This window comes from Denticeps clupeoides, chromosome 1 (genome assembly GCF_900700375.1).
Source record: "Denticeps clupeoides chromosome 1, fDenClu1.1, whole genome shotgun sequence".
In the NCBI taxonomy this organism is placed as follows: Eukaryota; Metazoa; Chordata; class Actinopteri; order Clupeiformes; family Denticipitidae; genus Denticeps; species Denticeps clupeoides.
The window spans coordinates 8118425-8142903 of record NC_041707.1 but is presented as its reverse complement, the minus strand read 5'-3'; the positions used below and the strand labels follow the sequence as shown (position 1 = coordinate 8142903).

Below are 24479 nucleotides of genomic sequence, written 5' to 3'. Positions count from 1 at the left end.
CGAGAATCTGGGAGAAAACTATGTGGTCGTGGTGATGGGGCAAGTGAAGAATTCCTTGTCAGACTTTGCCAGCTGTGCCAATGTTATCTTCGGTAGCATTAATCACAACGAGCCCGCCAGCTCCTCCTCCTGGTCATGGCTCCCGCAGGAGCCTGTCAGAAGTTGGGAGGAATCGCAGACAGCCCTCTAACCTGGAGGAGCAGACCATATCTCAGAAAGCCCCGATTGATAAATGAGATTCGAGTGGACCTGGGGGGTCCGGGAGCAACCATTAAAAACCCAAATAAAGCGAAACCCTCCTGCTTATTCACCCAACCAAATGTGCATTGCTGTTGGATCATGTACGCGTGCATAGCAGTGATCCTGAGAGCTCATAATGCAGATGCAGATTTGTGGAATATAGTTGATGCCTAAGGCATCATATTCATGGGATTGCTTGTGTTCAGCATCCAAAAAGTGCACTACCTTTGTTTCCAATATTATAGTTTTAAAACGTGTGTGAGAGGTTAAGACACCACCTTTGTTTAACATGGTTGCACTAAATGCGCACTAAACACTCCATTAGTATCTTTCTTGGTAAACACTGGAAAAACTATGTTGCCTGTTACCAGCATCTACAATTTTATGTCATTTCTATTGATCATGCAGATGTGATACATGTAATGAATACATTTTTTGTCCGGATTCAAATTTATTGCTGCTTGTCTGTAGTCACAGCACAGACACCCCAGTGGCTTATGCCATGAAAAGTGTTATATGCCATAATAAGCATTTATTGCTGCCATAAAATAATATTGGTAATAATAAAATAACAGTGATGATAAGCAGAGCAGCTTTTTATTCAGCTTTGTGAATGAACATGCTTGCTATTCATAACATGATTAACAGGTTGTGTCGGATGGACATATTTAACAGGGCGCTTAAGTTTATTTTTAACCGGCTGTTGTTCTTGACTCTGTTTACTCAGTAATCCTCACATAAATAAAAGAAGTGGGCTATGCTGTTACATTGTACATGTGAGGGTTACACTCATAGTTTGAACATGGCCACTTCAGCAACCTACACACCTTGGGGAGGATTTTTTCTTTTCTTGTTGTTTTGTTTCACTAAATGAAATGCCTGACTGAAATCACTGACCCCGGTTTTAAGTTCCAGCTCCTGGGACCTCACTCTTGAGTTTGGATAAATTGATTCCCTACAACCCACTGTGAGCTGAATGATAGGACCACCTCTGAAATGTGTTGATTTTGTTTGGGAAAGTACTGTTGTGTATCTATAAAGCCACACCGGCTAAGTATGTATAACACACACACACACACACACACACACACACACACACACATATATATATATATATATATATAGTAATTCTACTTTCATAGCAAGAACAGATGGATCTTCACACATCCTGACAAGTGATGTGGGGGAGACCTAAGTTCTTTATATATATAAAGATGTGATGTGTCAGGATGTGTGAAGATCCATCTGTCCTTGTGATGAAAGTGGAATTACTCGTTGTGCTGGAAAGTTTAGCTCTCCTTTGAGGCTAATATCTCAGTATTAGACTTAAAAGGCAGTTGGGCTTCTGACCCATATTTAGGTTTGTGGGAGAGTAAAGGCCTAAAGGCAAAGAGGTTTTTACCAGCTACAATCCCCCAGTAGCTTCAGCACAAGAGCCTGAAACTCACTGCACTTTTTTCAGTGACTCACGTCACTCATCATGCATTTGGCGAATTAGCTGAAGTTTGAAGCGTAGTGTGTAGTTGGTGTTCAGATTTGTGTTTTGAAAGTTTAGTAATTTTTACTGTGTTTTTTTCAGAATGACAAACTAATTTCACAACATTTTTTCCTGCTTCAGCACACTTTTTGCAAGCTTAAAGGTTGTTAGGGAAATGATGCACAGAATTAATTGTCAGTTTTAATTTTGCATCAAAGTAGCTAATAACCATAAACTAAAATAAACATAATGTTTTATTTTAAATTTATGCAACCGCTCAACCTTTGGTAATCAGCACCATAAGCAGCTCCTGCTTTGCTTTGTTTTTTTTATCTGCTGTCATTGTTTTTGTGCATGGGTTTTGACACATGTGACTGACTGATAGAAGTGGAGATTGTTCTTGTTCGGCTACCAGCATAGTTCTAATTTCATTTCTCAGGTGCAATAGGTTAAGCCCAAGCCACACGTTTTTTTTTTTTTTTTTGCCTGACAATAAATGAGTGTTTCCTACTACAATGTAATCCATTTTATTTTATTTAGCCATGTCACCACACAAATGAAGATGATCTACAATTATATCATGCTGGCATGTCCAGTGTGTCAGCTCATTCACTTATTTTGCGTTGTGATGACTATGCAATACCTTGTGAGTGAGACTGTGAATGTGTGGACTCAAATGGTTTAAATGTCACACCCCTAACAAACAAACACATACATAAATAGACAGTGGACATTTTGAATGTATGAATTGAACCGAAGCACGTCTAGATCTGTGTTAGTCCAAAACAACAGAAAACAGCACTAGTGGAGGAATAAGAGGTTTCTCTTCAGAGCACTCCTTGTACTGCCCGAGATCTTGCTGGGCATTTGAGATGGAGTGGACCGACTTGAGATGTAAACCCTGCATGTGGGCTCTGCTCCAAGGTTAGACCTGGCGAGGGGGGTCTTACCGATTTGAGCCCCTCTGCCGTCTGTCCTAGTAAGCCCCCCTGCGCGGTCGAGCCGTAAATTCTGCTTACTGAACGAGAATTCCAGACAGCCTCTCATCCTGACCAGCACATCCATCTAACCGTGAGGGAGCTTCCCCCTGCCTCTCTCTCCTGCAAAAACAAGCTGTCTCAATTGCTTTAAAATTTACAGCGACACGATCGTAATCGCCCGAGTTTGTGCTCCGCGCCCTGCAAAGGGTGCAAGTGGCACGTCGAGGAGGTTTCCATCGACTGGCTCGGCTTGATAGGAACTCGATGCTCCCTGACACTCATTTCCTGAGCAGGATCATGAAGAGATGGGAGAGCGAGACAGAATAAGGGTGGGTGCTCCATCTCTCTCTCTCGCTCACGCTCTCAGATGGGGACACTATCACAGAGAAACCTCCTTCGTAATAAATTTTGCCACGGTGTTGCTGCGCCGCTCTATCGCATGAACACCTCTTACATTCATTACGTTTGCAGATTGTATCGTGGGTAATCTGATCTCCTTGGCATATAATTTTATTGGACAGGCATGAGTGGGGAGATACTGCCGGTGTGTCTTTCAAGGGGAACGCTCAATATATATATATATATATATATATATATATATATATACACACACACACACACACACACACACACACACACACACACACATATAAATGCGGCACCGAAAAAATGTTGAACGTGGATTCTTACTTACATTTTTTTGCAAGCACAGCTTTTCACGAGTCCACACTAGTCTGCCTGTCAATCAGCTTCCTTGACACGGCCATGTGTGAATGAGGACTTGAGAGAAGTAAAAACCCGCGCTGTTGCAAACGCGCCAAATTGACACCAACACTGAACAGGGGCTTTGTTCCTGGTTGGGTTTTAAGCTTCTGACAGCTAGGAACTTCCCGCCCTTCTCCGTCTGCGCTGTACACTTCCTCCTGATTGTCCTGAGTGCACATGCAAAAGGTCCGCTGATCCCAGTGGCTTCCACGATTCTGAGGGATTCTTCAGTGTCTGTCGATAGGATAGATCCGGTGAGCTTCAGGTGGCATTTTTACATTTACAGCATTTATCAGCATTTATTTATTATTTTTGGAGTTTGTATTAACTAACCAGCCGCTGTGGGTCCAGAGCTAGTAACGTTAACGCTTATCCCTTCACTTTATTTTTCACTCAGTCAAATACACAGGAGGAGTCAACAATTTTATCTATTCTACAAGCTAAATGTTAATTTCTTCTTTTTAATATAAGAAACAGTAACCCTAACGGCAACCTGGATTCTTTTTATGTCCCTTTTATCAAATGTTTATCAAATGTTTGCTTTGATATTTTTACTTCAGCTTGATTCTTGCTGTAATTATGCTGCTGCAATCAAAAGAATATGTATTTTTGTTGTTGTGACCTGAGGATATGATTTTATGTGTAGCTGTGACAATGTTCTTTTACCCTTGAAGATGAAAAAAAAAACTTTTTTTTGTACAGTGATCACAAGCAAACATAAATATAAAGCTGCCTTGGATATCGGGTTCGGTGCGCTTATCACAGCCTACACACATCACTCTGACCACTGATATGTTTAATTACTTTTGTCAGCGCTTGTCTGCTCTGATCTGCTCACGTTCGTTTCTCCATTCAGAGCAAAAATGCACAAAGCAGGAAAATAGGCTGCGGTGTGGGGCTGTTGCTGAGGGACCGTGGGCTAGGCTGGGTTCGGTACCCTGGGGCGTGCAGCACTTACTCAGACACAGATAGGGCTTTATTAGGCATTCAGGCCCACATGCAGCACAAAGCTCGGGCAGGACTGTCACCTGGGAGATCCGGTAGAGGCTGTGTGTGGTGAATCGAGTTCTTCATTACCATGGTGCATTGACCTTTTTAAGACCACTGGTAGACCGCAGATTGCAGCTTCACACACAGCCACTGGCCTGTCCAAAACCACACTCCAAACATGCTTGGGATTGATGCTTTTTATGCTCAGTCTTGTGTAAAGGTGCCGCTACATAGAAGGTTATTAGTGTAGATATTACCCCCTTGTGGTCTCTCAATAGTGACTCCAAATTTTTACATAGGTATGGGTGTGTCTTTTGCATGGGTGAGTGTCTGTAATGGGCTTTGGCCACAACCCTGGTTAGGAATAAGCATTTATGGAAAGTGGGTGAGTGAACACATTAGGCTTCTAATTTTAATACATAAAAAAATAACACAATACCACTATTTAGTACTAAACACAGGACCAACTTAATTGAGATGTATGGGACTGTGGGTTTGTGTAGATAAATCGGTACATTCGGTTTTATTACCTGTGTGGGCCCCAGTGTATCCAGAGCTCAGAACAGGAGAAATATATGGCAGCTGTGTGTGTTGGGGAGCGTGGGGGGGTTGTAGCTTAATGAACAGTAAGGAGATCAACATTCTTGCCCCCCCCCCCCCCCCCACCCGAAGGACAGCCCATCGATCGTCCGCTCATGAAGGAGAGCGGGAGGCGGGGAGCGAGCGGAGGTGGAAGGAAAAGAAGAGTGTGTTCAGATTCCGGCTTCCATGTCCGGCGGGAGCCCTGGCGGCTCGCCCACTGTTAGACATCGATGTCTGTGTTTATTCCGCTCTTGCAGAAATGAAGCTGTCCTTATAGCCTCGCTCACCCACGCTCATCTTCTGACAGTCCGCAGCGAGGTAGCACCACCTTGGTGGGGAGGGGGCTGTTTTTGTTTTTGCGTATTGTGGTCTGTGGTTCATGCAAGGCTGGCAAAAAAGATGTTGTGTTCCTCTGAAAAGGACACGGATTTTACTTCTTTCTTTGTTGTTTGTTTTGAGGATCTTGACCATGATCTCAAGGGCTGTTGCTTTCTTAAGTTTCATGTAGAGGGAGGCTTTGTACAATTTATTTATTAAGGGGTGTAGACCTAGAATTCCCTTCTGCTTGAAAAAAAGATGGCGATAGACTGTTGTTAGTGTCTTCTTCCTCTCGTCTGATGTGTGTGTTTTTTCCTTCCTCCTTCGCACTGTACTGAGAAGAGCACCCGGGTGCACCCAGGCATGCTTGTGGTTGGTCGCACAGTGGCGGTACCACTCTTCCTTGACCTTTTCCACCACGACATACTTTTTGAACTTCTTACCATTGCCGTCTGTGGAAATGCAAGGGGGCCACCAACTGTGTCGCATCTGTATCACACACACACACACACACACACACACAGCGAACCCGTCAGGCAGCATATAGCTCCATCTTTCATTACTCCCACCCTCAAGGTGTCCTTCCACCAGACGCAGGTTTTTCGGCATAAATCAGGCGACTCGGCTCAGTCACCCAGCTCTGTCCTTCTCCCAAACGGGTGCATTTAGTGCGGTGATCTGAGGACAGTGGTGAACATGCTGATCTGACAGCACTGTGGTGACGTTAGCAGTGAGCAAAGCCCTGGTCACCAACACGATTGGGTCAGACTGACTCAGTAGAGCCTTTGTGCTAAAAGTTTTATAGAAAATATATATATAATTTATGTTGCAGGTTAAATTTTAAATACAGGCAAGAAATCAAGTAACAAAAATCAAGTAAAAAAAAAGGCTTTAGCTTATTAGCTTATTAAAATGAAATATGTAACACAATCACAACTGTTCTCAGGAAGTTCTTCAAATAACTGAAACAAAACTGTAAAGTTGAGTCTGTAATAGCATAATTGTAGTCCTTTTCCAAAAAAATAAGTATTTTTAATGCATATACATCTGATTTTGGAGGAATGAGAAAATTGGGGGAAAGCTCCTCTTCCAGCCACCAGCCAAACATGCTTTTGTTTGGATGTCTTTGAATGTTGTAATATTTATGTACAAAATCTCTATAAAGAATACATTAAGATGGTTAAAATTGTGAAACTATATATTGAATAATTGGGCTACAACTAATGACTATTTTGATAATCAACTAAGTCATCGACTATACTAACTAGTTGGATTATAAATTGCGTTATTATAAAATGGGCTTCTACCAGCTTTTATATGTAGGTAGTTTACATTTAGGAGGTTATTCAAATTATCTGAGAAATAATAAATAAAAGAAAGATACTTCACTCCAAAAAAAGTTTTATAAAGTAAAATTTTCTAATCTAATATTATAAATAAAACTGTCCATTTTCCAAACAATGTGAAAAAAAGAAAAAAATTGAATAAAAAATAGAACTAAGGACAGGCACATTAGCAGCAGTAAAACAGTGCTAAACAGGCTATGTCACATGCTGCTTCTGGAAAAGAGAGCAGTCAATCAGTGGAATGTTGGATGCTCTCCACGAACAATGTATAACCTTGATAATCTCACAAAACAAAAAGAAACTACATTTGGGTCTTGTGGAAAAATGATTTTGTGAATACTTTTGCTGACCACTATTACCAACTAAATTTTAAAGATGTTTTTTGTATAAAGCATTAGTAGCATTCATTACTTCATTTTTAGCATTGGAAATGGGGAGGGGAACGGGGGTTATCAGGTGGTAAATTCTAGTTGGAGTGATGGGCCTGTATGCTGGGGAGATTAGGTCATTTGAGGTGTTGCTGTGGCCCGTATGACCACCCCCTTCTGTTCAATCAATAAACAGCTATGGCTGATAAAGGCTCAGTCTTTTTTTACACGCTACACCGTGTGTGGTGACTTTTTTTGGTTGCTGACATTTGTCGACAATGTCGGCTAATTCACGCTCCCCGGTTGAATACACCCCCTGTTTTTGGCCCAATCTCTTTATTTTCCTCGGACTGACTTCTTCTGCTGATTTAGCGTTGGTGCTATCTTCTTCCAGAGGCTCTCGATCGACTTTGACTGCAGCGACTGCTGCCGTTATTTGCTCTAGGTTAGACCATCTGCCTGGCAAATAATTGATTGAATGGATGAATAAATGAATATGTTTACTGGTAATTATACAAGCACATAAACAATAAAAATAGTGAATGCTTTCCGTTGTTTTCATTGCTAGTGTTTTTTTCCCCCTCTCCGTCTCTCTTCTGCGTCTTTGTTTTCATCTGGTGCCACTGGATATGTAAATACATGGCACAATGTTCAATAAACAGCTCTATGTTAATGTATGTAAATGGAAGATGGCTCGATTCTGTCACCCAACGCCTGGAACCGGGGAAACAGACGCAGAACTGACACGTACCCTTGGCCCGTTCCTCGGTGAGGGAGGGAGGGAGGGAGGGGTGGTCAGGCCGAGGCCATCGCCTGTTTACCTTCCTGCGCCGCTAATCCCAGAGTAATGACGTTTAAGTGTGCTCGACTCTCAGCCGCTCATTCACTCACCAGGACAACTCTGAAGGACCGTGGACATATCAGACATTTTGTTTTATGGTGCCAAAATATTTACCACTGACAGCCTGAAAAACCAGCGTCTGTCGAAGATAGGCACTATTGCCGAGCACGCTGTACGGCTGTCCACTCCGTCATGATGCGTGCGGAAATGTCATAATTGTTGAATTTTTGAAATATGTCTGGGAGAAGGGAAAACAGTTTGTCTGTTTACAGTGCATGTGCAAGGGTGCGTGTCAAACGCCAGCGTGCCCCGAGCATATCAAACATTCAATTTCCCCAGAAAAATACAGCTAAAGCAACCTAATCAGCCCCGTTCTTCCTGCTGCAGAATCACCAATTCGACGTCGTTCCACTGTGGGCTTGCATTTCAAATATTGACAGTCAAAATGATTAATTATTACAGAATTATTATTAGAAGTTATTCTTCATAAATGGCCAGTGTCATATTAATTGTAAGCTATTTGTTTTTAGTGGTAACAATTACATTTTTTGACTCAACTTGTTCCTAACTTGTTAGCAGCCAAGTGCGGTGTTCCTTGTGCTGAAGTGCATCATGCCAAATGTATTATTATGTCATGTTTAGTAAACTTGTGTAGTGTAAATGTACTTTTTTTATTATGACAAACAGTCACATCTTCCACATTAACGCACAGTTAAAGGTCCCCTATTATGAAAATTTCACTTTGGGAGATTATTTAACATTAAAACGAGTTCCTCTAGCCTGTCTATGGTCCTGCTAGAAATGGCAATATGTATAAAGAGTGACCATTCTGCTTTGCTGTTCAGAGATCAGCAGCTCAGACGATCGGATCTGGAATGTCTCCCCTTATGTCGTCATAAGGGGAAAGGTTACCTCCCCTTTCTCACGCTTTGTCTGCCCAGAGAAATTCCCAACCCTCCCCTAAAAAAGTAATTCCTTCGAACGTCATGGCTTGACAACGTATGAAGCATTGCATCTGCTTGGTGATTGGATGTAAAAATTAGCACAAATGTATTTTATTTAGTTCCATCATGCAAGATTCTGAAGAACCAGTGGGTTAATGATTTTTTTTCTGGAAAAACGCAGACACAATTGTGCCAAACAGGAAGTGTTGATGACATAATTTCTGCAAATGCCTGTGCACTTCTATATCCCACTCTCCCCGTCGTCAGGCCTCTCCCCTTCTCATTTGCATTTAAAGCTACACACATTGAAATAACGAGTCCTGGGGAAATCTCATTGTGTGACTGGCTAACAGTGTCTGTAATTCTGCACCACGTCTGAATTTCAGAAAGAGTCTTCAGATGTACAGGGTATGCCATTTATATGGATACACCTTAATAAAATTGGAATGGTTGGTGATATTTACGTCCTGTTTATGCCACATTAGTATATGTGAGGGGGCAAACTTTTCAAGATGGGTGGTGACCATAGTGGCCATTTTGAAGTCGGCCATTGGATCCAACTTTTGTTTTTGCAACTAAATTTATTGGTAATTTCACAAGAAAACAATGGTTTTAACGTAACTTTATTCTTTCATTGGTTATTTACAAGTTTCTGACCACTTATAAAATGTGTTCAATGTCACCAACCATTCCCATTTTATTAAGGTGTATCCATATAAATGGCCCACCCTGTAGTATAAGGGTGTAGTACCACTAAAACCTATATAAAAGCAAACAATATTCATAATAGGGGACCTTTAAGAACAGTGAACATCTGCAGAACCTTTGAAGAAGACCCTAAGTGAGTAATAAAATACACAAAGTCTATCACCACTGACAGGCTGCATGCATTTGTAAATCTATTAGCGCGGTTACTGAATCATCCATCAAAATGTATCAACACTCTCTACAGTAAACCGTGTTTTGTTGGATCTCCATTTTCATTCCCTGTAGTCGGACTCAGCATTAATAACTTCTCTGTGAAAGCTGCCTTGTGAGCTGAGAAAGATGGACGAGAAGTAAAGAATCAGCCAGGGGAAAATAAAGAATGTCCTAATGACAAACAACAAAATGTCTCTAACGAAGCCCTGTGTACTGTGCTCATTTTTCTCAAATATATGTATGTATGTATAGGCTGGTGAAAAAATCTGTGTTCTGTGGGGAAAAGGTAGATGTATGTGTTCTTTTCCTCCTGTTCAATAATTCATCAATTCAGCGCAGCAGGGAACAGACACAGATTTATGGCGTGTGATTGTGCAGTGTCTGGATTTATCAGGAGCGCGCAGGGAAAATTGACCACAACTACAAAAGGCTATTTCTGCTTTTATTTGATCAGCATGAGAACTCATCAGAGCCGAGGAGAACTGGGAGGAGAGAGGAGAGAGATTGCGGAGGAAGGGGGGGGCGGACCGGGAGGGGGGGGTTGTCGTTTCATTAAGGGATCATCGCGGCCCCCCGGTGTATCCCATCTTTATCCCACGATCCAGGCCTGCGACACATTCCTCATTCTGCCCCAGCACCCCGATTAATATGAAACTGTTAGAAGAAAATGAGAGTTTATTGATTTGTTTTAAGGCACGCGCGTTTCCAGCACTGAGTGTTATTCAGATTCACAGAGCGCCGATAGATAAGTGATTCCAATAAGGAGACAGAGAGCGATGTGGTGGAACTGGAGGAGAAAAGAAGAGAGAGAGAGAGAGAGAGAGAGAGAAAGAGAGGGAGCTTTGAATCGAGAGCATTTAATCTTTTACAGACAGAACGAATGGTCAGTATTTCAATGCATGGTGCTGTGATTTTTTTGGGGGGTTATTTAATTTTGGGCGAGGGTCGGGGGGCTGGGGTGTTGACTGGACAGGCACTCTGTTCCTGTGAAGGACATAAAGGCAGACAGAAAGATCTGGAAAAGCCTGAGATTACTGGCCACCCCGTGACACTTCCTCTTCATGGGGAGGCAGTGGGACGTGACCGCGGCAGAAAATGGGTTATTGCCTCGCCAGATCTCTCCCCTCCAGTTGATTTTCATTTTCTTCATTTTCAAAGTAGCCAGTGATCTGTAACTGGACCTTACAGTGGGCAGCGGTGGGGGCCCGGGGCCTTGGCCAGAGGTTATGGGAGAGCCGCGATGGGAACGGTTCTCATTCTCCCCTTCTCCCGGAGTGTGCCACCACTGACCGGCCGTTGCTATTTTGATTATTCTCACTAGTGTTGCAACACTTTTACCAATCTGACAGCTTTTAAACAGTGATCCAGGTAAACTTGGCATTAAACCAAAAAAAGTTATATTGCAGCATTGGGTATTTTGTATGTTACAGCCTGGCCGCCTGCACTCCCGATATATATCGTTCTTTTTTTTTGTGATTGATAAAATATTTGGACTTGAGGCTGCTCAGAAGTGTCAAGTGCTATTCTTTGTTCTGTGGATTAAGCAGCTAGCTTGCCGAGTTTGCCATTTGCGCTCTCCTTTGTGAGTTGGCTTTTGGTCTTTGCTGTCACAAGTTCTGAAGGTTGAAGAGAAAAGGGGTGTCAGAAAGCTGATTGGTAGTGCAGAATTTCTAAGACAATCTGAATCTCATATTCAGCTACTTTGCCACAGTGGATTAAGATGATCTAAGAGGGCTTTGAGAGCTCGATAAAAATCAGGCAAGAGCGGCGAAGAGCACAGGGAGAAATTTTACCCTTTTTGTCCTTCGAAGTTAATTGTTAAAGTTATTTCTTCCCCTTCCTCTTCTTCCCGTTTCCACTTCCGCCCTGCATCTACCCCCCTCGCTCTCCTGCTTCTTCCTGTAAGGTGAGGATTTTGTTCAGGAATTTATGATGTTTCCTCCTGGAATAATAATACGAGTGCGCAGGTGAGTACAGAAAAACTGCAAACAGTCATTGGGAGAGATATACACACAAGTTTTTTTATATTTCTAGCATGTCTCGTGTTATAGCATCTTTAGTGTCTCTTTTTGCGTCATCTTTAACGGTTTTATGAATTGATTATTATCAGTGTGTGAAATAATAAGGATCAGATTTTTTGGTGAAAAATTTCAATATTTAAAAAAACTAATTAAATAAATCTTGATTTAATGTTCCTTAATTGAAAGACTGGATTAAAATATTTCCAATGAAAAAGATCCGAAACCTTTCCGTGAAGTGAGAAGTTAAGTGAGAGAGCACCATAAAATCATCCAACAAAATGTCATGCAACAGAGGAGTTGTGTCCTTTATGACTTTTTTATGCACTTTTGTGTTCTTCCACCTCACTCCACTTCACTGGGTTTTACTACCAGTCAGCATGAATGACAACATGAGAACCGTTATGGGCTGTGAAGATCATAAGCAGTGTTTGTAATAGTACTTTTGTTATTTTTTTCTTGTCAAGTGTGAAATAAAAGTCCCAGCCTACAGACTGCTGCCATCTTTCAAACATGAACATCGTGTGCAGAATAAGAATTTTCTATTCAGATGCAATAAATGTTAAAGATGGCATTATGAAACATGTCTTTATTTAAAAGTGCATTGTCTGAAAAAAGTGCTTCGTACGTTTTAAAGAGATATGCGGCTGTCATTCCCTCAGATCCTTCCATTCCTCTCGAGTGGCGGGCATTAGTTGGGCAGCGGGATTAAGGTTTTATAGAGAAGTGGCACGATGGCACGTTAGATCCCCGGCGCAAGAGACTGACTGCTCGTCCCGTAAACCGAGGAGACGCTGTCACAGGCCGGCTAAAGGTTACTGTAATCTGAGGCGTGTAGCCGCCGCAGCACGAACCAGGGGAACCTGTCTCCAGTTAATAGTGGAATCGTGATAGATACCAGACCCGGCGAAGGGGGTATCAGTGCCGTGGGTCTGGGCGGAGGCCGGGTAGAAGTGGTCTGTCTGTTTGAATTGTGAAATTAGAAGACCTTGTCGTTTGGCTGACAAATATTACTTCTCTGCCCTGGGCTTGGCACCGTCCACGTCATCCATCATCTTCATGTGGTAAAGGATTCTGCCGTGGAAACTTTCCAGAAGCCTTTTAGTTTTTTCCTTTTTTTCCCCCCCTTCGCTCTCCTTTTTTCCCTGAAAGCATTTGGTTATTAGACAAATGAAGTAAGCTGTTTTTTTTTTTTTTTTCAAACTTCATTCTTATTCTTGGCAGTATGCTTTTATCTTAAGGCAGATAGTCATTCATTTACAGAATCAACGCTGGGAACAGCTTTTGTGATCTCATATTAAATTTTCCCCCAAATCCACCCCTTGGCAAAAATTACTCACATCGTTAAAAAATATTTAATTAGGCTGTAGTTTATACCCAGCTCTCGGGGGAGAGGCGATTTGCATGAGGCAGGTCGCCCCTGTTCTCGGTGAGGGAGATTGGATGTGAGAGGGGCTCGGCGGGTCACACGCTCCACCAAGGACTGGCGCCCGCCAAGGTCGGCCAGGTAGCCGGCTTCTCCCCTGGGCCTCGCCGCTGAAAAGACAGCCGAGGTTGGGCCCTAATTATGGGCTTCCTTTCAGCAAGTGTCTTTTAAAATCACCTCATCCGGGACTCTGCCAAGCCGAGTAGACCGGCTCCGTCTTCTTCCGCAGTGACCCTGGTTATTAGGCTTTCAGCGGTAAAGCTGCCGGCGTGTGCTGCCCTCAACGCAGGTCCAGAGTTCAGGTGATTCACCCTGGTATTATCATTTACATGGCTGCTGCAGGGTCATTAGTGGCCACAAACACAACAAGTCTGAAATTACAGACGCAAAAACCCAAAAAGTCGGACCGGTCACACCCAGCAAAGAGGGAGGATTATTAGTTTATTTTATTCAGTTGAAAATCCTAGGGCTGTGTGTTTTCCCATTCCCAGCAACATAATATAAATCTTTAATACAAGAATAATTATACACTATCAAACTTCTAAAAAATCCTCTTTAGCTCATGTTAAATGCTGTAATTAATTCTCAACCCTCAAGCCAACATCAATTTATTTGATAGAAAGTCACTACGATATTTTACGAATGTAGAAGGAATTTTTTTGCATAATGCACACATCACTTCTCTCATAGGACAGAGCCACCAATATGTGTTTAAATGTATTGTTATTTATATGTAAATTCATGCACTGCATGTTTGCACTTTATGTAGCCTGGTTTGGTCTGTCGCACACGTGCACTTCATGTCAGTACGTAACTTTGTTACATGTCACATGTAGCACCAGGTTCCAGAGAATCGATGTTTCCTTTCACTGTCTAACATATGAAATGACAATAACTTGAACCCATCTTACCACACACAGACAATTGTGTGTACCCACCATGTTTGGAGGCCAGATTCTTCTGATACCTGGATGTGTAGGTTAAGTGAGGCATGGTGTGAGAACACAGGCTCCAGGCTGTATTTGTTCTGTAGCGCAGTACAGCAGACTCACCTCAGGGTGATAATAGGATGGGCGGACAGGGGGAGACTTCCTGTTGGGCGGAGACAGACACAGGGCAGAGGTGGGAAGGGGTGAGAGCGTCCTCACGTTTCAGTCATTAGCATGGAGTAGGTCTAGTAAAAAAAGGCCCAGGAAACAAGCTGTCCATCATGTAATGAAATTTGACAGCGAATGATTATGGTTTTGATTGGCCAGAGTGGTTAATAAAGGGAGATTTTTTTATGCTTATTAAAGACTTTCTTTTGTTTTTAAAAAATGAAGCCTAAACTCTTCACTTATTCCTCCTCCCGCCTTCTCCATCCCTGTTGAGAATCAGGTGTTTGCATTAATATGTGCCAGTCACTCCTAATAAGCATAGAGGGTATGGGCGAGATATTACTGAGTGACCTTCTACAAAATAAGCATGTTGCTGAGGACACAGTCCGTGGCCGGGCGCCGCGTCAAGGCGTCTCATTTCCAATGCAAACGCGCCCGCCGTAATCCGAGTGTCCTTTCCACAATCACATGGCATAATCTAGCCACGCTCTGGTACGGGACAACACTTCCACTCCACTTACGCCCGCCGCCTCGTGATGAATATCGCAGCCAGTATTATTTTGCACTTGCGCCGTTCCTGTCGGGACCCTCTCATTGTCCAGGCACTTGCCGTGAAAGTGGGGGCCTATTCTAATACAGTTAAAATAGTCATCGGCCGTGTTCATGAATCATAATGGCCCGGCAAAGGGAGAGGGGAGGAGGTTTTTAAAGCACGTTGGGTAATGTATTCAAAGCCGTGGCGCACCAGCACTGTCCTCTTTTTTATTATTATTGTGGCCCTAATCCAATTACACATTTGAATCGCCATCTTCTCCCCTCCCTCTCCTCTCCTGGTAATCCGGAGTGGCGTGTTACTCTTTTGAGGTTAAAGACTGATGTAAAATGTTCCCGGTGCTGGTTGTGTAAGGAGCAACGGTTGTATCCTCTCCTCGCCTCACCTCCTCTCCGAGAGTCCCATCTGCACGTAAACCTGCCGTAAAAAAAAAATAAACCCTCCGCCCCCTCATCCAGGCTCAACCCTGCACCAGAATCCCACTCTCTGTATGGAAAAGGGAGATGAGGTGTCAGTCTCCGTAGGGCCGCAGAGCTGAAAAGAGTCGTTTCATCTTAACTCGGCCTGCCGGTTTCTTCTCTTAAAGTGGGAGCCGGTTCCCATTGTCTGCGGGGAGCTTTAAATAAGTGCCAGCGGGATTTTCCTCCAAGAGCCCACAGCACTTTAACTGTAAACTTCTGAGTTCAATATTAGCTTTAAAACAAATTAGTCACGATATTCACGCTCCAAGAATGAAGAAGGGTGCCATGTTTAACTCAAGCTACTCTGGTGTCCATTAGAATTTACAGTAGGTGAAAGAGCTCCATCGATTTTACCTGCTGTGGTATAGCAAGTGTTACGGTTCAAACGTTACGTCTTTTTTCTTTTTTTTTTTCTCCCTGCTCCTTTTCTCTGTTAAGTCAGCAACTGTAGACTGTGGCACAAATTAATATCATCCATAATTTGATGAGTGAGAACTAATTCTGCTGTGGCTTTAATTTTGCTTGATCAGTATAAAACACTCAATTTCTGAAACATGTAGAGAACATGTGCTATTTCACCAGCCACACCATAAAAGATCTTCTTGTTTACTTCCATTTAATGCTTCTGGAGTCAAAACGCAAAATATTCTGATTAATGAGTGTGATAACGATGATTACATTTTGGATAGATTGGTGTCCAAAAAAAAAAAAAAAAACTCTGCACCATTTCTTAATCATTGTTTCTGCTTGGTATAATAATTTATGAGGGACTAAATAGCTTTGAGGGATTCAACATTAAAGGGATTCTTCCCATGTAATCCCCACGTCCCTGCAGACACCAACCTGATCGCTGAGCACCGTGTGGCCAAGTGCGACTGAAGGAAAATAGCAGCAGCAACACAATTGGATATTGAAGATGATGAGCCATATTTAAGCCAAAGATGTATTAATGGCCTGCTGTTTTTTCCTGTCAGCCCTAATTAACAAGCACAAATCCCCTTTTTCAGCCTGGTAAATGAGTGCTTAAAGGTTAGACAAGCCTGCTTCCTTTTATTTATATATTTCTATAACCAGTGTTAATGGGCGCAAAGAAGGATTTGGGAAGCGATTATGAAGGCGTGGTGAAAAGGGCAAGATGCGTCTCCCTGGAGAAATTGGGGGAGGGGGGTGGATTTAATTAAGCAGTCAATATATAGTATATAGATTCTATTAACAAAGAATGTCGTAATCTATCTTGACATCTTTAGGAGTAGGTGGCTGCTGTGTTAGCATCTTCTTGGCAGAGAAAGCAGAGTTGTGATAAAGTTGTAACGTTTGGAAAAGAGGAAATAATGATTTTGTGTAGAAGAGCTGAGGAGCACAGTGTGGACACAGAAATCCTTCAGAAATCCTTCAGTTGGGAGCTTTACCAGGATGCTTGCTGATGGTGATTATTGGTTGTCGGGTCGAATCCCGAGTCGCCAAGTTGCCACTGAGGTGCCAAAAGCAGAGGACACATTTCGTTGTGTGCTGTGCTGCAGTGTATCATAATAAGAATCCTTTCACTTACCCTGTGTTTATGTTAGTTTTGTGTGTGTAATATTCTTGATGGTTAAGCTGTGTGTGTGTGTGTGTTTCTGTGTGTGCACAGGTCGAGCTGACAGGAAGCAGTGTGTTTGACTACGTTCATCCGGGAGACCATGTGGAGATGGCGGAGCAGCTGGGGATGAAGCTGCCGCCAGGGCGTGGCCTGTTGTCTCAGGGCACCGCCGAGGATGGGGCCAGCTCAGCCTCCTCTTCATCACACTCTGAGACCCCCGAACCAGGTACACACTGCAGCGCTGGCTTCACCTTTTTTAATGATTTAACTTTTTTTTTCTTTCTTGCATTTAAAAAATGAGTGTATGTTGTCATGGACAGTTATCAGTTATCAACATCCACTCAGAATTCCTTACCTAGGTAATGATTTTTTTTACTTTCAGACTGTGGACAGATGGTATAAAATTTTTTAGATTTTTTTATAAACAAAATATTGGCAGTTCAAGGTAGACTTATTATCAGAGGATGATCAAAGTGTTCAGAGAACAAAAGACAATAGTTGTGACTGTACTGTACTGCCATTGACATGAGAGAGCTTGTGTGTGAGTGTGATGATATTCCTGATGATGAGAACTCCAGCCATGGTCAGAATTTCCCAGCAGGGGCGAGCAGAGGAGCCCCTACTGTAACCCAGGCTTACTAAGGCCTGGAATTTAATTAGAGGAATTGTGTGGAAGAAATGAAAGGAGAGATGACATTCCTCATTGGAATTCTGTTCAGGCCTGTTATAGACTTTGCCTTCCAAATGTTCCCATTTTCATTGTGTTGTACTGATGATAATTTAAGTATTAGGGGAAAATCCATTTATAAATTAAACAAAATGACTTGATATCCATCAGTCCCGTAGTTCATCAAGCTGTTCAAACAGGAGGGAAGATTGGCTGTTCGGCCCAGGTCTTCGGAGAGCTTCAGTAATTAGATCTGCGAAGGATTTATTCTTTGCTGATTGGGGCTTTAAATTAATTGAAGTTCCACATTTGTGGTTTTGTCCTTTTCGTGGCTTTTTTTCCCGCCAGGAGATATTTCACACTGGCTGAGAAAGAGGCTGAGTGAGTGAGTGAGAGAGAGACAGAGAGAGAGAGAGCAACAGGCCCCAGCATAACAGTGCTTCCCAGTGTTAATTTCTTGGCGAGAGGGAAGAGAGGGTCTGTAATGAGCGTGGGGGGGGTCTTCTGACATTGAGATTTATTTGTGTACACAGAGACTCATTAAGAATGTGCTGCACTATCAAACAAAGGGTGCGCTGCGTCGAGCCGGCAGGCGCCGCAGCGAGGCGGCATAGAGGAGGGTGGAGGCTGGGGTTCAAGCTACGCCATGCGAGGACTTCCCACCACGTGCCTTTAGGTCCTCTGTTGCCCTCCCTCCGTTTTTCCTGGTTATGTCATATTTTTCTATGGCTGCTGTAGCTGGGGGTAAATTGTGTTATCAACAGTCTATTTTAAAAACCTGCCGTCGCTGCTGCAGCGCTGGGGGGTGGGGGGAGTCCTCTCTCCACGCCGCTTCCATTTGCTTGTCAAGGGCTTGTAATAAATCTACAGGAGTGGCAGATTTTTTATTCTTTTTTTTAATCCCTGTGTTTGTCGACATGCCACTTTACTAATGTAGATAGAATTAAATAAACACAGGGACGCAGGAGCCATTCACTCCACTCGCCTAATTTGAAGAATCTGTTTAATTTTTGAGTGTTTTTGTTTGCTATTTTTTTAATTTTGTTCCATGTGTCTTGGAACCAGTGAGTAGTTTGTAATATTCACATTTCTCATAGCATAATGTTTATATTATATATCTGAACATAATATTGATTGAAAGTTACCACTTTAAATAAAAGAAAATGAATTTTTTGCACATTTCGGTACAAACCAGGCAAATCTGCTTTAGTGTAAATCAAGTGATACACAGTATTTTCCTGTATGATTTACTCAAAAAACATGAAAAAAAAACAAGATAATAGGCACATTGTATTGTCATTTGATTGGTAAAAATTCCAGAGTTTACTTTGTCTAACTCAGAGTCTAACTCTGGCCTGTACGTGATGCGTTCCTGCAGAATTTCCCAGTCCTACTCCTCACTGGCCTAGAGAGTTATCGGGTGTGTTGGGGCAGTGAAAACCTGAACTGTGAAACACTGTGGTACTGAATATTGAAGCCTCTGAAATAATACAGTCCTTTGCCGTAAAAAAACCAAAACATTATTATAAGTGTATTATTACTATCTTTATTTAAATGTAAATTATACATTTTTTATTATTTGATATTTGTCCAAAGACCAAAACACGAGCCCTCTTCTGTGAATATGTCCGTGATATGCAAACACACATGAACTGTTGACATGGCTTTAATAAATATTTATAACTTTGCTCAAGTTATAATAAAACAATAAGAAAGCTACACACTACATTTCAGTGTGTGCGTGTGTGTGTGTGTGTGTGTGTGTATGTGTGCGAAGACTGCTATTGTAGCTCAATATCCATGCAGATGAGCATGCGGCCTACTGACTTCCAGGTGTGGGGGGTTTGGCTCCCTGGCTGCGAGTCGTGCTATGGGCTCTGCTCTGGGCATGGTGAACTTGTCTGTCCTCAGTGGGGTAGACCTTTGATTTCTGTGGATACTCCCCTAGCCTTTAACAGGTGTAGACCAACTGTGACATTTGAAATGCAAATAGAGCTCTTTTTCTGGAGACCTCTAATTCTACCCTTGTTGAGCCAGAGTAATGCCTCCACCCAAACCCTCTTCTCCAGCATATACAGCGAGAGAGCTGTAATTCCCATCGTAGGTACATTTCAACTGTGAGAGACAAAAATCCAGAAATTCACATTGTATGGTTTTTAAATAACTATTTTGCATCTTATTGTATAAAATAAGTATTTGATACAATAGAAAAGAATATTTATTCTTGTAGTTCTTGACCATCCTTCTTCCCCCAAACATGGCATGTGTAGTTGATACCAAAAAGGTCTGTTTTAGTTTCATCTGATCACATGACCTTCTCCCATGTCTTTTTTGGATCATTCAGATGGTCTTTGGCAAACTTCAGATGGACCTGGACATGTGCTGGCTTGAGCAGGGGGGGGACCTTGTGCATGCTGAAGGATTTTAGTTCATGTTACTAATAGTGGCCTTTGAGATTGTGGTCCCAGCCCTCTTCAGGTCATTGACCAGGTCCTCCCATGTAGTTCTGGGCTGATCCCTCAATGTTCTTATGATCATTGACACTCCACAAGGCAAGATCTTGCCTGAAGCCCCAGACCAGGGGAGACTTTCATTTCTTTCATTTTCTAATAATTGCACCCACAGTTGTTCTCACCACAGTTTGGCTGCCGTCCTTTTTCCCATTCCAGATCTCTGCAATGTTCCACAATTTTGTCCCTGGTGTCTTTAGACGGCTTTTTGGTCTTGGCCATAGTGGGGAGGATGGCATGTGATTGATTCAGCATGTGGATAGGATTTTCTTTAAAGATGAACTAACAGGTCTCCAACAGACAGAATTCTTGCAAGTTGGCAATTGATCAAAGACTTAATTAATTTTATAAAATGCTAAATAAATATTTAGAAATCATACAATGTCATTTTCTGTATTTTTTTTAGATTCTGTCTGTCAGAGCAGAATCTCTCCATTCTTTGTAAGTGGGAAAACTGTCAGTGTATTAAATACTTAATATCCCCACTGTATATAAATAATTGCACAGTCACAGGCTTGGACATGCACCATTGTAGAGGACTGGGAATGGGGTGCTGAGGCTGGAGAACCATAGGCCAGCGAGGGAGGACTGGGTGTAAGGTAAAGTGTCACCCCACTTTTTGTGCAGGTGGATGTAAATCACAGTCTTCAGGCTCCATACAAGTGCTGCTGAGTACAATAGTCATGTTATCAAAAGGAATTGGTTAAATAATAAACACGTATTTAATCATATAGGGGACTGTGTGGTGTGCAGTTTCATATTTTAACACATCCTAAAAATATTTTATATTTTCCTATATTGTTCAGCCCTAATTTTCAGTGAACATTGTGAGTTATTTACTTCCTGTGTGAAAAAGAAACACTTATAGAGATACTGCCAGAACTGGCTTCATTAAAAATGCATCACAGCGTATACAACAAATCCTGATAAAATCACACATTTAGCATTTAGATACATACAGCATGTGTCTGTCTTAGAATAAAGCCTTCAGAGATACCACAGGTTCATGAACAGCCACTGCCGTGGTCTTTATGAGTCATTTCTAAAAATAACGGTAAGCATATCATCTGTATAGCTATGCGTAATTTGTATGTTTGACGTTTGTATGACATCCCAGTGGCGTACGCAAGTACATAGTTCTCATAAGACTGTGTGAGAGACATTTCAGCATTTACAACTACAATGTTTAAAACTAGGGCATGTCTGTAGTATCTTTGCTAGCTTTACAGGGGCAGTGGTGGCCTAGTGGGAAGGAAGTGGACCCATAATCAGAAGGTTGCTGGTTCTAATCCACCAATCGCCAAGGTGCCACTGAGCAAAGTACTGACCCTACACACTGCTCCCAGGGTGCCTGTCATGTAAACTACAGGCCTTTTTAAGGTCATGTAAATTACAGCTGATCTATGCCTGATTTTACTCAGGCTCATGCAAACTTGGAGGTAGAAACATTGTTGTTTAAGTTTCAGGGTTGCCATAAAATTATTTAACAATATTTTTTTACTTTTTGTAAAAACAAAAATGTTTTAATTTTGCACATATGACCATGAAAATATGCCTTAGAGTAATTGAAAAATGTGGGTGGTAGTAGTCTAGTGGGTAACACACTCGCATATGAAGCAGAAGACTCAGGTTCAAACCCCACTTTCTACCATTGTGTCCATGAGCAAGACACTTAACCCTGAGTTGCTCCAGGCGGACTATCCTTATAACTATGGATTGTAATTTGCTCTGGATAAGGTCATCTGATAAATGCCGTAAATGGAAGATGAAGAGGAATAAACTGAAGCATAAATTTAACAAGGGGGAAATGAGGCACAGGTGTGCAAAATATCCATAATGCAGAACACCAGGTAATACTAATAAAAACAAGATGAGAAGGCCCAGATGCACCTAGTGGCAGGGAGACGATTCAAATTGTTCCTGCACGATTTCCAGATTTTTAAATAGAATTTCAACAGATCTCAATATTTATTCATCTGCAAAACAGTAAAATATGACAATTGGTGGTAGCAGCTTAGTGGGCAATGCATTCACCTTTGAACCAGAAGACCACAAAGTCACAAAGTGCCTGAGCAAGACACTTAACCCTGAGTTGCTCAAGGGGGACTGTCCCTGTAACGTCTGATAAATGCCATAAATGTATACAGAACAGACCAAAAGTTTGGACACACCTTCTCATTCAATGTGTTTTCTTTATTTTAATGACCATTTACATTGATAGATTCTGACTGAAGGCATCAAAACTATGAATGAACACATGTGGAGTTATGTACTTAACAAAAAGTGGAGACCTGGTCTCCACAGTCACCGGACCTGAACCCAATCGAGATGGTTTGGGGTGAGCTGGACAGAGTGAAGGCAAAGGGGCCAACAAGTGCTAAACACCTCTGGGAACCCCTTCAAGACTGTTGGAAAACCATTTCAGGTGACGACCTCTTGAAGCCCATCGAGAGAATGCCAAGAGTGTGCAAAGCAGTAATCAGAGCGGCTGGGTGGCTATTTTGAAGAAACTAGAATATAAAACATGTTTTCAATTAAGTACATAACTCCACATGTGTTCATTCATAGTTTTGATGCCTTCAGTGAGAATCTACCAATGTAAATAGCCATGAAAATAAAGAAAACACATTGAATGAGAAGGTGTGTCCAAACTTTTGGCCTGTACTGTTTGTAAGTGAATTTGAGTGTGATTTACAAATTGCTTTCTTATCAAATTAAAACTAAAAGGGTAAAGTACACCAGCTGTAGACCATAATGGAATTGGTATAAAATAGTACAAATACATTGGCTATATCACAATACTGTGACACAATGTTCAATGTGATATTTTATTAACATATGGCTCTGGCCTAGTGTCAATTAGAAGAAAGGAGGTGGTATGGTTAGAGACAGGAGAAATAGGAAGTCCTGAGAGAGGAGAGACAGAGCATTATCCCCACGATGCTCTCTTGTCCTGCAGAATTCACTGGGAAGGGAACAGTGACCTCCACCTGTTTGTGTGAATTAATGTTAGGAGGGAGGGCTGGACAGCCTGAGCACTGTCCCTCCTCCTGCACCTCCCAGTGAGGCTGGCCTTGTGCGCCCCTCCCCAGCCACAGCGCTCTTCCCCCCTGCCTGTTTACAGAGTCGCAGAGGATCCTGTCTGCCCAGCAGAAAGGAGGGGAGAATATCTCTACTGAGTGGCCCTGGGGCTGAAGTGGCTTCAAACTGACAATGGTGTCCTGTGGGTCCCACGTTTGCTCAGTGATTTGTGTCTGAGCGTCTGTTGTTACTTTTTATGTAAATGTTGTGTCTTTTGGCTGGATTCCAGTTGGTTTTTGGACTCCTGGCACTCGCTAGCATCTGCCCACCATGGTATGTGGTGTCAATTTGCAGCTCTGTCGTGAACTTCGGAATATCAGAGCTACCCGCTGTAAAGTGAGGCGTGGGGAACCGTTATAATAACAATATGGCCTGCATGTTTGTGTTGCTGTATCGACTGCCGCTGTTTATTCGAGCTCACGTCTTGCTCTGATTAAGAATGCAAATCCAAGCTTTTTGTCCATCTGCCTTCCCGTCAGAAGAAGGGTGTATTCAATTAAATAAACATCAGTCACTGTTGTGATGTTGCCTCGCTTCATCTATACACATTGCCTGGCCAAACCAGCAGAGCAAACGGTGTCTTAGCTGCTGCAAATGGAAATGTTAATGAGAGGTTTGAGATGGATGCCATCATTTGTGTTTGGATTTGTTGTTGTTGTATTTTTTATCTTTCCGAGGAAACTACAACTTTTGCTACCCATTTTTATTAAATGAAACATGACTCTGATAGAGATTTGGGGATTTAGGGCTTAATTTTAATTATATTTTTCTCACCATTTTTAGCTATCTTTTTTTTTCACACAGATGGCAGACAAGATTTCAGTTTTCCTTCTTTTTTATCTCTTTTCTATCTCTGTGCCAACAAAGAGCAAAGATTTGGTTTATCCTCCTGCCCAAAGCACCCACTGCAGTTCTAGCAGAAAATTACACTGAAAGCTCTGATCAGCTCTGAATGGTAGATACAAAAACATAATAATTTAAACTTTAATCAAAAAGTCATTGTTGTGTCTTATAGCAAAATTTATCAGACATTTTGATTTGTCCTTGTTATTGCTGCTGTTGTTACACGTTGAACATTACCAACAATTTTTTTTTAAATGAATAGTTGAACATTACATAGAGAACTTTAATTGAGAGCTGAGATGAACCAGTATCAATATGTTGCAACACCATCAGCCAGTCAAACCAACCTTCTATTTTCAAACACCAGTCAAATATTTTATGCAAATATTTTTATTGTCAATGTTTTCAATTTTTACAGCTTTATGCCCTGCAGCCTATGCCATCGTGCATTAAATGTTTTTTTTCATGAGCA

At 42.0% G+C, this 24479-nt stretch overlaps 1 protein-coding gene across 4 annotated transcripts in view; it reads left to right on the top strand.

The window, feature by feature from the left end:
• npas3 (neuronal PAS domain protein 3) overlaps nucleotides 1-24479 on the top strand; it is a 202718-nt gene that overhangs the window by 152166 nt on the left and 26073 nt on the right. For all 4 annotated transcript variants that reach the window (XM_028992415.1, XM_028992437.1, XM_028992424.1 and 1 more), the window contains one exon: nucleotides 16958-17132. In XM_028992415.1, coding sequence (XP_028848248.1) covers nucleotides 16958-17132 — 175 coding nt within the window. The remainder of the gene's footprint in view (nucleotides 1-16957; nucleotides 17133-24479) is intronic.